At 32.1% G+C, this 14197-nt stretch overlaps 1 protein-coding gene across 7 annotated transcripts in view; it reads left to right on the plus strand.

Annotated features, from left to right (window-relative positions):
• Positions 1 to 14197, plus strand: part of LOC127949237 (type II inositol 3,4-bisphosphate 4-phosphatase) — a 145197-nt gene that overhangs the window by 60973 nt on the left and 70027 nt on the right. For all 7 annotated transcript variants that reach the window (XM_052546271.1, XM_052546272.1, XM_052546276.1 and 4 more), the window contains one exon: positions 12825 to 12933. In XM_052546271.1, the coding sequence (XP_052402231.1) occupies positions 12825 to 12933 (109 nt within the window). The remainder of the gene's footprint in view (positions 1 to 12824; positions 12934 to 14197) is intronic.

Raw genomic sequence — 14197 nt, forward strand, 5'->3', positions numbered from 1 at the left:
GAAGGAACGTGTTTACAGGAACAATCATTATACGCCTGATTGCATCTTACTCTACTGCAAATAAAGCTCTTTCAAAGGTTCCTTCCACAGGCTTCCCTCAATTATGAGAAACCTGGAGACTTCACGATGGGAGTTTATCAACTGGGTTAAAGTGATGAAAATATATATGAGCAAAATATAAGATTGAAAAAATATTTGGAAACTTCTAACAACAAACAAACATGGGAAAGTAAAAATCTGTATTTTTGATATCTAATTAATTTATTCATTACATTAAATTTATTTCTATATATATTTTTATTATTGCTTTTAAATTAGTGTTTTTATATTAGTGTATATTCATTTTGAATATATGTATTATTATTATTTATTATTTTCTCATATGTCTCATATAATTATTATTTTCTCATATATCTCATATATTTAATCCTCATATAATATTATTTTAAGGTTATTGACTGATTTAAAAAAATATATATTTTCTATATTTTTTTGTGATGTTTATTTTTAATATATCATACCAACTACATTAATATTATAATTTTAAGGTTATCAACTGATAATAATAATAGTGCTATTTATTTTTATTTTATATTATTTATTTATTTATTATTGTATTTATGTATTTATATTTTTATAATCATACTGATCACATTAATTTTTTTTATTAATATTAATTAATTGTATTAATATTATTATATAGCATATAGCAGTCTTTTGGTTTTTCTATATTTTCTATTTTTTATTATTTATTATTATTCACATGATTGATCACAACCAAACCTTATAGCCAATTAATGGACAAATATAAAGCACTCTAATTTATAGAATTGTTTATTTATTTATTTATTTATTTTTATTATAATTTTTATTTTATTTTTTGTATGTGTGTGTTTAAAATGTTTCCAATCAATTCAGCCAAGCATTTCAATCGTTAAGCAATTTATGGTTAAAACTAAAGCACATTATAATTATCCTCTTTTTATTTTAATTTTTTATACATTTTATCTTTTATCATTAATCTTGTAGCATTTAGCATTTTCATTTTTGCAAATATATATAATACAAACTCATCAATACATTCTTGTGATGGTTTTCTAAAGAATTAGAGAATAGAATGTTTTTGGTGGAACTTAAAAGGTTTCTGCTCTGGCTTCAGGCTGTGAAGAAAGGTATTTTGGTTTTAACCAAATCTTTATTTGTAAGACGATCATGACTCGCGTGTTGTTTGTGCCGTCCCTGTGTTCTAGTTTAAGTGCTGTGCTGATGTTGTGTGTGTGTGTGTGTGTGTGTGTGGATTAGCAGCAGTTGTCGGAGGACATCCCTGCTGCGGTGCTGGGATTGCATCAGCTCTGATGAATCTAATCCTGGTGTCTTTCAGGAGCGAGCGGGAGGAATGCTAACAGCCCAGACTGTCAATATCAATGACGCACATCAACATCCTACTCAAATCCTTCCTGCAGCACAACACACACACACACACACACACACACACGCACACACACACAGATGACATTCTCAGCTCAGGTGTCAGCGTTTCTGTTTGACTGGCCTTATGAATAAAATGACATTTATTTGAAACAGAATAAACTATAACGTTTAGTTTAACTTGATGTAAAAAGAACTAATATCTAAACATAGCTAAAACCAACTGAAAAATAATAGACATTACTAAAACTTAAAAATATCATAAAACAATTCTCATTTTATAAAATGAACACTAAAAATATTTATGAAAATATCAAAATATGAAATAAATAAAAATTATAGAATCTCATTGATACAAAAACTCCACTGTTAATACAAAACAAATCTTTATTTTCCTAAATTATTGTCCTAAAAGGCTTAATGTATGCAAAATATAATTTCCTACCATGTTTAATCTATTTAAATAAAACTTTCCTTTTCATTTTTATCACCATCATATAAATAGGCATTAAAATGACAGAAATTATTCTGATATTTGAAACTATTTTTGGACCATAATAGCATACTAGTGTACAAAAACAGTGCAAACGGTGTTTATGATTGTGTTTAGGATCACTCACATAAAACCCAATAATGACTGACTACTGAACTACTGAACTACTCTTTTGTTGGAGTCTTGTGCTTTCCATCACACAGCGTGCTTCGAACGCTTCGTTATGTAAATGTGTGAGGTGTCAAATATTAATACTTGGGCTCTTCACAGACACTAAAGGCTTTTCGAGTTTCTAAAAGATGAAGACGTCTCCAGCCTTGTTCTTGAGGCCGAGAGCTTAACTTTAAGCTATTTCCATCCAGCCCCACAGAACTGCAGGGTATTTTTAGTCTGTGGTACCTGTTGCTCTCCTTCCTCTGCAGGAAGCTGCCGTTTAGCTTGACATTTTGACTGGTCTGAGATACTTTCACATTCACGAGCGCAGGCCAGGACCTGAAGGTCTGAGGGTGAGCTGCTTGTTTGCATGATCAGGATCCGCTGTGGAGAGAGGTTGAGATGTTTGCTGCCGCTGCTGTGAACTTGCCGAGCTGATAGAACAAGCCACTTGTGAAAACACATTTTCGGCAGCGTTGGCAAACTGTGAAGAGAAGCGTTTCTCAGGGAAGCTGCTGAAACACACAGTGATGAGTGACCCATGGTTCAGCGGTGCTCCAGAGATGGATGATGCTGAGGTGGGCGTGTCCTCTTATACTGGTGGGCGTGGCCATGTTGGTGGGTGTGTCCTCTTATACTGGTGGGCGTGTCCTCTTATGATTGTGGGCGTGTCCTTTTATGCTGGTGGGCGTGTCCTCTTATGCTTTATGCAAATGAGCAGCTATGTGATCTGGCGACTGCCAATAGGCTGTTTGGTTTGTTTTTATTTACGCCAACACTGCAGTGTGTTAAATGCAGTGGTCGAATTATAACAGAGAATAATAAATAAATCAGTGTGGATGGTGTGGTTAATTTCCTTGGGTTCATGTTCATGTACACTTTTATCCAAAGCGACTTAGAAATGAGAACAATTTTGGTCAAAACTGGTGTTTTTGGCTGGTTTAGGACAGTCATGGATAAATTATGATGACAATAGAAGCACCAGTAGCTGGCAGCAAGTCCCTGTTTTAATAAATGAGTTATTGAATCATTCAAATCAAATGATTCGTTCAACATGGCTGATTCAATTAGAAACTAAACAACTGAGTCCGTCTGAATGGACCGTTGAATAACCGGCTCACTCCATTTGATCAAAAACAGGTTCATTCAAGCAACAATAGCACTGTGTTGCTATAAAATTAATAGCACTTTTCTGCTCGTGCACATGTGCTGATAGTCAGAAAAGTACATTTCTTGTGCAATAACATTGTCAAGTGAACGTCTTTCAATTCTAATGGTAATCAAGGACAAATCACACCTTCTGTTGTCTTCTTCTTAAAGAACTTCAAAAGTTGCACTTAAAATGCCGGCACTTGCTTCCGCTTGTTACAGTACTGAGTTGTGATTTTCCCATCACCATCATCATAAGCAGAGGATATTAACATGTAATTTGCACGATATAATGCACAACATTATTACTCTAAAGGGGATGGTTAGTGGGGATGGTGGTTTTACAGAGGGGATGCTTTTCGTCTTTTTTCAAGCTCAGTTTGACCCCCGGTTAAATGTCCTTATGTTGCATTGCTCACACACAGCATAGCAGCAAAATGCTTCCAGAAATGATGTAATTCCTAAAGCCAGTATCATTCCTAATCGCTGGATCTGACCCGTCCTCTGATGGACGCTTCTCATGCGGAGATATGTTGATGTGTGGAAGCCCTCAGTCTCAGAAGAAAGGCAATATTACTGTATTTATGAGTTTTCTGTTTCAGATATGATTCTGTATGTCCGTCAGTTTACACTGTAATGACGCTGTTCCGCTAGTCTAGGTACATGCTGTATTTTTTAACTTAAAGACAGAAAACAGACGTTTCCTCATGCTGAGAGATAAGCAGATGTATGTGTGTGAAAAAAATATCATGGATGGTGTTAAAATAAATGACAGAGCGGACGATCAGAGCTTCTGTTCTCTGTTTTTCTTTAAGCTCTGTTAGACGAGGCGCGTTCACATCTTCTTGACGTTTTACTGTTGCTGTCAGGAACTATTTTAGCAGAAGGACAGCATTTAAGGAACTTGCTTCAAAAAAGTAGCATATCAATATATACATTTATGTTTTTAATATTTCTTATTTTGATTGGTAACTGTTTTATAAAAGCAATAAGGTACGAGAGGCCATGCTGTATTGTGAATAAATCATGGCTGAAGGGCGCTATTAGGCACAATGCACTGTATATATATAATTTTTATATATAATTGATTTATTTTAACATATAACATTAATTATATTAATATTATTAAAAGGTTATTGACTGATGTTTTTTGTTCATATATATATATATATATATATATATATATATATATATGGAAAAAACATGTATTAATGTTATTTTATATTTTATAATATTATTTATTAGTTTTTTATGATATCACACTAGTTCTATTTATATTTTTTTATTTTAAGGTTATCAGCTGATTTTTTTTCATCTTTTTTAAATGTTATTTTATATTTTATAATATTATTTATTAGTATTTAAAGATATAACACCAATTATATGAATATTATTATTTTAAGGTTATCTATTTAAAAATATTATTTATTAGTGTTTTCTTTTAGGATATCACACTTATTATATTAATATTATTATTTTAAGGTAAAAGTATTTTTAAATTATCATTTTAATGTGTTGTTTTAGGGTTTAAAATATTATTTATTATCACTGATTATATTATTTTAAGTTTATCAGCCGAAATACCTGTATTTGTATATTTTTTATATATTTTACTTTATTTACTTATATATATATAGTCTCTCAGATATATATATCACACTATTATATTAATATTAATATATTTAAAAATTAAATATATTTTTTATTTTATAGCTTTTTTGTTTGTTTTTTGTTTGTTTTTTTAGATATCATACCAATTATATTAGTGGTATTAATGTTACCAACTGATACTTTTAGTAGTACAGTATTTTTATTTATAATTTTTTCTATTGTATTTTTTATTTTAAAGTATTTTCAGCTTTAGTTTTGCTTTTGGAAATTCAGATTTTTAGTATTTATCTGTTTATCTTGATTTTTTTATATTAAATGACTAATAACTGCTCAGGCAGAATAAGAATATATTAGTCAAGGCGATTGTTATTTTCATTATTTTGCTGGTGCTCAGCAGCTAAACAGAGATTTCTGAAAGTTGCACAACTCAAAAAGACCAACTGCAATCTGAGCCCACTTAAATGTTTTTAATGTTTTATTAAATATTTCTGCTACTGGGATCATGCTTTCAAGACTGAAGTACTCTCAGCTTGAGAGAAATGGTTTAACACATTTTACCATATTTTAATCCATTCTTTAAATCCCACAGATTTGTCCACATGAAACAGATTGGTGCCCAAAAATGGAGAAAATGTGCGAAAGAAGTCATCTTCAGATTCCATCTGGGCCTCCTCATGAGCCAATTCACAGCTCGCTTCTCAACATATTATCTCATAAGGAAATAAGTGAATAACAGAATTACCAGGTACAGGAAACCTGTGAATCTAGCTGATAATAGAGCACAATTACTGCGCTGGATTGTGATGAGGTCAATGGCTGGCTTCCTGTTTTCTGCACCAGTGACTGGCGCTTTCATTCGATTGTCATTGATTGGAGCTTGCCTCACAAATGCCTTCGCAAATTGACTCGCAACCACAAGCAGGGCGTACATAATGAAGCTTTCTGGAAATGAAAGACTGCGCCAAACACACAGCCTCATAAGATTCATAAGCCTCAGGAAAAGCTGCGCCATGTAAGATCCTCAGACAGAGCACAATCAATTGCTGGGGGAGTTTAATCTCCAGATGTTTACCTGAATTCACTAGTTTACACATTTCATTTGAGCACGCGGTGGGCGGACCACGCCACATTTCACCTCAAAGTCTAATTAAAATTGTGTGTATGTTGATGTCTATAACTAATTTGTTTATTTGTTTGCTTTCTTTCTTACTTTATTACTTTCTTACTTCCCAGAAATGACTGTTTTGAGGAAATGTAATCTATCAAAACAAGTTTAAAAATAGACTACATTTTCCTTATGCAAAATATAAATGCTAATTTCTTTCTTTTGATTTTTGGGTAAAATATGACCTTGTTCTTGACAGGTTATGCAGTTTTTCTAATAATGATCCAACATCTATTTATTTTTTTGTTTATTTTCTGTAATCGTCGTGGCGATCATATTAATTAGCAATCATTTAATTAACTGTTAATTAAAATTAAAACTTTAATTAGTTCTGGGATTTTAGTTATAATTTGTAATTTTTAGTTCTTGACAGGATTCACAATCACCCCGGTAATGTTTTTTTTTTTTTTACTTATTTATTTTTACTTATTTTCTATAATAATATTGGTAATTATATATATATATATATATATATATATATATATATATATATATATATATATATATATATATATATATATATATATATATATATATATATTTTTTTTTTTTTTCATTTAATATTTAAATCATTTTTTACATTCATTTTTAATGTTTGATAACATAATTTTTCATTTATAGTTTTGCTTTTGGACATTTAAGAATATGAGTTAAAATATTGGTCAAACTAATTAAAAATTTTGTTACTTGCTAGATTAACAGATTTTTTTTTTTTTTCAGGAAGTTTCACAACTCAAAAGCAAAAGCTGGCTCACATTTTTTATAATTTCTCATATCTTTCTTGTGAATTTAGGGTTAAATATGACCCCGACGTGTTCTTGCCAGGTTTTGCATTCGCCGTAATAATGATCCCACATACATGGACTGACCTATTTCTCAATTACCCTTTTTAAAAGATCACCACCTTTCTAGAACGAAACTCAGACTCTATAATACACGGTTCTAGCGCTCAGTCTTTAGACATGAGCTTCATAACATGACCTCGTTTGAGGCTGAGGTTTTAACAGCCCTCGGAAACCAGTTGACGAATGACCTTTCACAGCGCTCAGCGGCATCCATCAGCGGCTCGCTTTAGTGCACAATAATATCGAGCGGACAGATAAACCGTCCTCTCGCCGCAGCCTGCGACATGATTTCTGAATGAATTCAATTCATTTAATGTGCTCCACTGTAATGTGGTAATCTGGTTGTTCATATTCATGAGTAACTGTTGCATAGCGTCTGTTTAGAAAAGACTGCAAATGCTCCAAAACAAGCATCTGTCCTCCGAAAGCCATTGCTGCTGAGTCATGGGAAAAGCACAGGGAAGAAACGGCTCATTCACTTGAAGGGATCCAGAGCCGCTTTCACTCATTTGCTCTCCAGAATCGTGCTAGCATTACTCATACAGACTATCATAAAACCAGCGAGCTATTTTTAGCACCGTCCGGCTTTTTATGTAGGTCAAAAATGGGAGGATTTCTCGGCAGGTGGGGTGAGATGTATGGGAGAAGTTGGGAGAAATAAAGGCAGGACGAGACTGAGACTGTGTTACAGCTTCAGCGCTGCTTCATTTGAACTAATCATCCAGAAAAGAGTCAACGTCTGATGCATGAATGAATTGTTCTTTTGAGTAGGTTTGTTTGAGCGTATTTATTTTTGATCGAAACTTGTGAGGGAGAAAAGCAGTTTGAGGAATAATAACAAGAATGTATGACGTTCTATAAAACAGTTTTGGTTTTAATACATTTTATTTATTTATTATTTTGATTTTACACGTTTATGCATTTTATAATTTCATTTTATTTAAATTTTTTTTTTTTTTTTTATTTTGTAATTAATGTATTTTTTTATTTAGTTTTGTATTTTATTTTCTTAGTTTTGTATTTTTTAATTCAATCATGCACTATTTAATTTTAGATTTTAATTCAGTTTTTGGTTTTATTTGTACTTTGCATATATATATATATATATATATATATATATATAATTTTTTATTTTATTTTTATTTTTTTAAGGTTGTGTATTTTATTTAATTTTTTTCTTTGATGGCAGTCAAGGAAAAATAAACTGTAAATCTCAGTGCTCTTAAAGCTGCAGTAGGTAACTTTTGTAAAAATATATTTTTTACATATTTATTAAACCTGTCATTATGTCCTGACAGTAGAATATGAGACAGATAATCTGTGAATAAATCAAGCTCCTCTGGCTCCTCCCAGTGGTCCTATTGCCATTTGCAGAAAGTCATCCGCTCCCGGTAAGAAACAACCAATCAGAGCTGCGGTCCGTAACTTTGTTTGTTCAAAATGTAGAAAAATGAACATAATAAGCGAATACACCATGAATCCATTTTCCAAACTGTGTTTTAAGCTTGTCCTGAATCACTAGGGTGCACCTATAATAAGTGTTTATATTCGGACTATTTTAGATTGCTTCGGGGGTACCGCGGCGGAGTAACCCAGTACCTTTGTGATTCTTCATAGACATAAACAGAGAGAAGTAGTTCCGGCTACGATGTTCTTCCGCAAGACGCAAGCAGTTCTGTTTATTAACCGCTAGAGCGTCAAAAGTTCCCTTCCGCAGCTTTAAGCAAAGATGGCAGAATGCAAAGGGTATGCTTCAGCCGACAAACTGAACTGAATGGCAATGCTAAGGGATCGCTCTTCAGCAGGTTTTATAGACACTTTGGTTGACATAGATCCAGTGTGTCGGCTGGTGAAGAGTAAGGTTGGTTTCTTATATTCCACTGAAGTGCCTCTTTTCAATGTCACTCTTCATTTAGCTTTTCACATCTCTCCCTCTTGAATATCACTTTCAAATTCAACCTATCTCAGTCCTTTTGTGAGCGGCACCAATGCAGTATCTTGACTAGCAGGTCTTCTCTGTGTGGAAGCCACTGTGTCCTTGAGATGCCCTCTAGCTTGAAATAAAGACGTGTATGTATTTCTGAGAGAGAAATATTAATTCTGCCTCTCTTAATTGACTCTGCTGTTATTCACAGTAGGAAATGGTGTCAGAGTCAGCTGTAAGTTTAAAGCCATCATAAATCATCAAGTCTTGTGTTTCTGTATGTGAGAAGATTTATGATTCTCAGCACTGCTGCTCTTTCCTTTGCTCTTTTTATACTATACAGGACTCTGGTACATGATACGTGAATGTATTTAAAATTAAAATGTACAGCAAATGGCTGGAGCCGTTTCTGAGTTAATAAATGACAAGGAGGCAGCATCATTGTGTGATATTGATTTTAAGCAACAGTTTAATGAGCGAATTTAATATTGGGTAACTTGCTTTTGAGATATGATATTGTCAGATACTGTATGTTGTGCTTTTCAATAAAAAAGGTTTTGAAAACAAAATAATTATTTGATGATTCAGAATTATGACGTAAAGATGTAATAATGAAATAAATAGTCAAAATTATGATATTAAAAGTTAAAGTCTCTTGACTTTTTGTTTCATAATTGACTAGATATCTCATAATTAAAATGCTTTATCTAATAATTGACTTGGTATCTCATAATTTTGACTTTTTATGTCATAACTGGCCAAGTATCTGATCATTTTGACTTTTGTATCTCATCATTTAAAAATGTTTATCTCATAATAGACTTAGTAGCTCATAATTTTGACTTTATATTTCATAATCAACTTAGTATCTCATTATTTTTACATTTTATCTTATAATCAACATATTTAACTATCTCATAATCTTGATCTTTTATCTCATGATTGACTTCATGTCTTAGAATTTTGACTTTTTATAAAATAATCAATTTAGTATCTCATAATTTTGACATTTTACTAGATAATCAACATACTACTGTAGTATCTCATAATTTTGACTTTTTGTTTCATAATTGACCGGATATCTCATAATGAATATGTTTTATCTCATAATTGACTTGGTCTCTCATAATTTGACTTTTTATCTCATAACTGGCCGAGTATCTGATCATTTTGACTTTTGTATCTCATAATTTAATTTTTTTTTATCTCATAATAGACTTAGTATCTCATAATTATGACATTTTATCTGATAATCAACATACTCTACTATCTCATAATTTTGATACTGTATCTCATAACTGACTTACTGTAGTATCTCATCATTTTGACTTTTTGTTTCATAATTGACTTCATATCTCATAATGAATATGTTTTATCTCATAATTGACTTGGTCTCTCATAATTTGACTTTTTATCTCATAACTGGCCGAGTATCTGATCATTTTGACTTTTGTATCTCATAATTTAATTTTTTTTATCTCATAATAGACTTAGTATCTCATAATTATGACATTTTATCTGATAATCAACATACTCTACTATCTCATAATATTGATACTGTATCTCATAACTGACTTACTGTAGTATCTCATCATTTTGACTTTTTGTTTCATAATTGACTTCATATCTCATAATGAATATGTTTTATCTCATAATTGACTTGGTCTCTCATAATTTGACTTTTTATCTCATAACTGGCCGAGTATCTGATCATTTTGACTTTTGTATCTCATAATTAAATTTTTTTAATCTCATAATAGACTTAGTATCTCATAATTTTGACATTTTATCTGATAATCAACATACTCTACTATCTCATAATTTTGAAATTGTATCTCATAACTTCCCTTACGAAAATTAACCATGGTTTTACTACAAATAAAACCAAAAAACCATGGTTACTGTAGTTAAACCATGGTAACCATAAATTAACCATGGTTTTGCTATATTAACCATAGTTTAACCATGGTATTTGTAGTAAATCTGTGGTTTTACAAATGGCAGTCAATACGCCAAAAAACATGGGTTACTACAGTTTTACTATAATAAAACCATGGTTATTTTTCGTAAGGGTTACTTACTGTAGTATCTCATAATTTTGACTTTTTGTTTCATAATTGACTTCATATCTCATAATGAATATGTTTTATCTCATAATTGACTTGGTCTCTCATAATTTTGACTTTTTATCTCATAATTGGCTGAGTATCTGATCCTTTTGACTTTATATTTCATAATCAACTTAGTATCTCATAATTTTGACTTTTTGTTTCATAATTGACTTCATATCTCATAATTAATGTTTTTTCTCATAATTGACCTGGTATCTCATAATTTTGACTTTTTATCTCATAACTGTCTGAGTATCTTATAATTTTGACTTTTGTATCTCATAATTGACATAGTATCTCATAATGTCAAAATTTTTGTCTCATAATGCTTAATAGCTCATCATTTTGTCTTCATATTTCATAATCAATTTAGTATCTCATAATTTAGCATTTTATCTTATAATCAACATACTTAACTGTCTCATAATCTTGATATTTTATCTCATAATTGACTTGGTATTTCATAATTCTGGCATTTTATCTCATAATCAACATAGTGTCTCATAATTTTGACTTCATCTCATAATTGACTTAGTATCTTATAATGATTACTGAAATTTTACTAAAATTGAAAAAAACTTTTCTTTTTAAATATATTGTAAAATGTCATTCATAGCTGTGATCTAAGCTGAATTTTCAGCATAATTTCTCCACTCTTCAATGTCACATGATCCTTCAGAAATCATACTAATATGCTGATTTACTGCTCGAGAAGCATTTATTATATGTTGTAATCAGTTGTGCTGCTTCATATTTTTGTGAAAACATTTTTATCATGATTCTTTGATGAATAAAAAGTACAGCATTTATTTGAAATAGAAATCTTTTGTATCTTTATAAATGATTTTTCTGCCATTTTTACTGCCACATCCCTTCTGAAAAAATAATAATAATTTCTTTAAAATATTCTCACCGACTGCAACTTGAATAGTAGTGTTCATGTATGTTGTATGTGTATATATATATATATTGCTCATTTTAAAGCACAGTTGGTGGCAAGTGGGTGGCAGGTACAAACATATTTTTAGCTTGTAGTATATATACAGTATGTGAATAAACTTCACAAAGATCATCTTGTGTGACAGCCAGTATAGTGACAATCACTTTGAGATAAAAAAAATATATAGGAAAAAGTAACTTGTGACAACTCTGAAATGACTTTCCTTTTCGATTAACATCAAGAATGCCTCTTTATTAACCCCTCCAAACATCAAGCTCCGTTTTTGCAATATAATGACGACTTGTCGCTCTCCAATTAATCCCCAATGGATAAAAAAGTCCCTGCCTTTCTTTCAATCATTAAATATCCTGTTTCACTCAGAAAAGTGTCACATTACAGAAGCAAAATGAGTTGCTAACGGCGTCCCATTCAGATCTATTAGCATAAAGCGCTAGCTCTTCTCATAACAACTCTCTCTGATTTACTGTTGCCATAAAGAGATCCAGGGCCAATTAGATTTGTCTAGGTCATGTTTATGGATGGGTAATTTGCCAATGCGCCTCTAAAGGCTGACTGGATGTCTTTTCCTCTCCTCCATGACTCAATCGAGCTTCAAAGTTAATTTGAGGTCAATCATAACCTCAGATATCAGACTTGCTCCAAGTCTGCTGGCACGCGAACAGCCACAGCTGGGTCCTGATCTGATTGTGCCAAACCTACAGCCGGTTACTACTGAGAAAACCAGTAATCTTGCTTAATCAGTGGTAATGTCTGCAGAATATCAGATATGGGTTTGAGTTACCTTAGCGAGGCCGCATTGTCCCTTTTTTAATTTTTTTACGGAAGACCGGACATTCTGATTGGAAATTATACAAACAGACAATCAGTCTGATTGGATGAAATGAACAAATGTAATGAAAGATGATGGGTGTAATCTAGACGCTGTCATTCATGTTCAAACAAGGTGTTGACACGTGTATGTATGGTTGTGTCTGTGTGTTTCAGGACAGCAGATGATTCAGATACAGTGGGCACAGTGGTGGTGAGCCGGATAAAGATGGGTGAGATCGAGGATGGTGAGGTGGACCACTTTACCACCGACATGCACCAGAAGGTAAGCTAAATAAATACAATAGCAATGGACTAAACAACACTAGTAGTCTGGCTGCTTTTTTCAAAATAGTGGAAGTGGCTTTACAGACAAACTTCATTCATTCATTTATCCTTTTTTTTCTATTTGTTATTCATTTATCTATTTATTTAAACTGGTTTGTGCATGCTCATGCAGTTTGTAAGGGCTGGTAATAGAAAATCACCTCTCAGGACATGTCTCCAGTCAAAGAAGGAAAGAGTGAATATTGAGTGTGGCATCGCTGAAATTCAATTGCACAGTTGACTGAAGAAGTAAAGCAGCCATTTGGAGAGCGTTTACAGTCTGCATGTTTTTGTATTTATGGATGTTTATGGAATATTGTGAAATATTTTATCGAGTATATGTAGACATATGTGATGGGCTTGTGCAAATGAGCCGTATTTGTATCATCAGCTACTCGCATGTCAGGGAGAATTGAGCATTATTGCACTGACAGACAGACAGCATCACACCCTTCAATGACTTACACTGACACAGCCATCAGCAGAGCCCTTTAACCTTCATTAATCAGCAGGAAAGAGACACAGACAGAATATAGGGAAGAAACCAGAAGGGTGTGGGAATTGTGGAGCATTATGGAGATGGATGAAGGACCTGCGAGAGGAAATGGAGGATATTTAGACTGAGCACCATTTTAATAAAGAAACTTGTAGAGATTTAAATAGAGAGTGCCTTATAAATGAAGGTGCGGAATTTGAATTGAGGTAGAGATCAGAATTTATATTTAAGTGCAGGGAAGTAGAAATAAATTGAAATGAAACCACGTAACTGGTAATTTTTTAACTTGAAAAGGAAAGTTTGTGAAGACGATCTTTGTATGCTGGATTGATAAAACCCTGTATAAATGTTAAAGTTTGGAAAGTATATAGACCTTAACGACAGATTGATGAGTTTGCCAAGCTATCATAATAATGTTTCATTTTTCAGTTTAAAATGCCCATAAAATCATTACATTTTCATTAGAGGCTCCAACTGTGGGGTATTTTGACAAATATTAAAACATTGTTTGTTTATAGACTTTTATGTTTGTTTCTATTCTTTCAGACAAGTATTACTGTAGGTATTTCATTTAAGGTTTAATATTTTGTAGATAGATAGATAGATAGATAGATAGATAGATAGATAGATAGATAGATAGATAGATAGATAGATAGATAGATAGATAGATAGATAGATAGATAGATAGATAGATAGATAGATGGTTATATAGATAGATAGATAGATA

Source organism: Carassius gibelio, chromosome B1 (genome assembly GCF_023724105.1).
Source record: "Carassius gibelio isolate Cgi1373 ecotype wild population from Czech Republic chromosome B1, carGib1.2-hapl.c, whole genome shotgun sequence".
NCBI classification, from domain to species: domain Eukaryota; kingdom Metazoa; phylum Chordata; class Actinopteri; order Cypriniformes; family Cyprinidae; genus Carassius; species Carassius gibelio.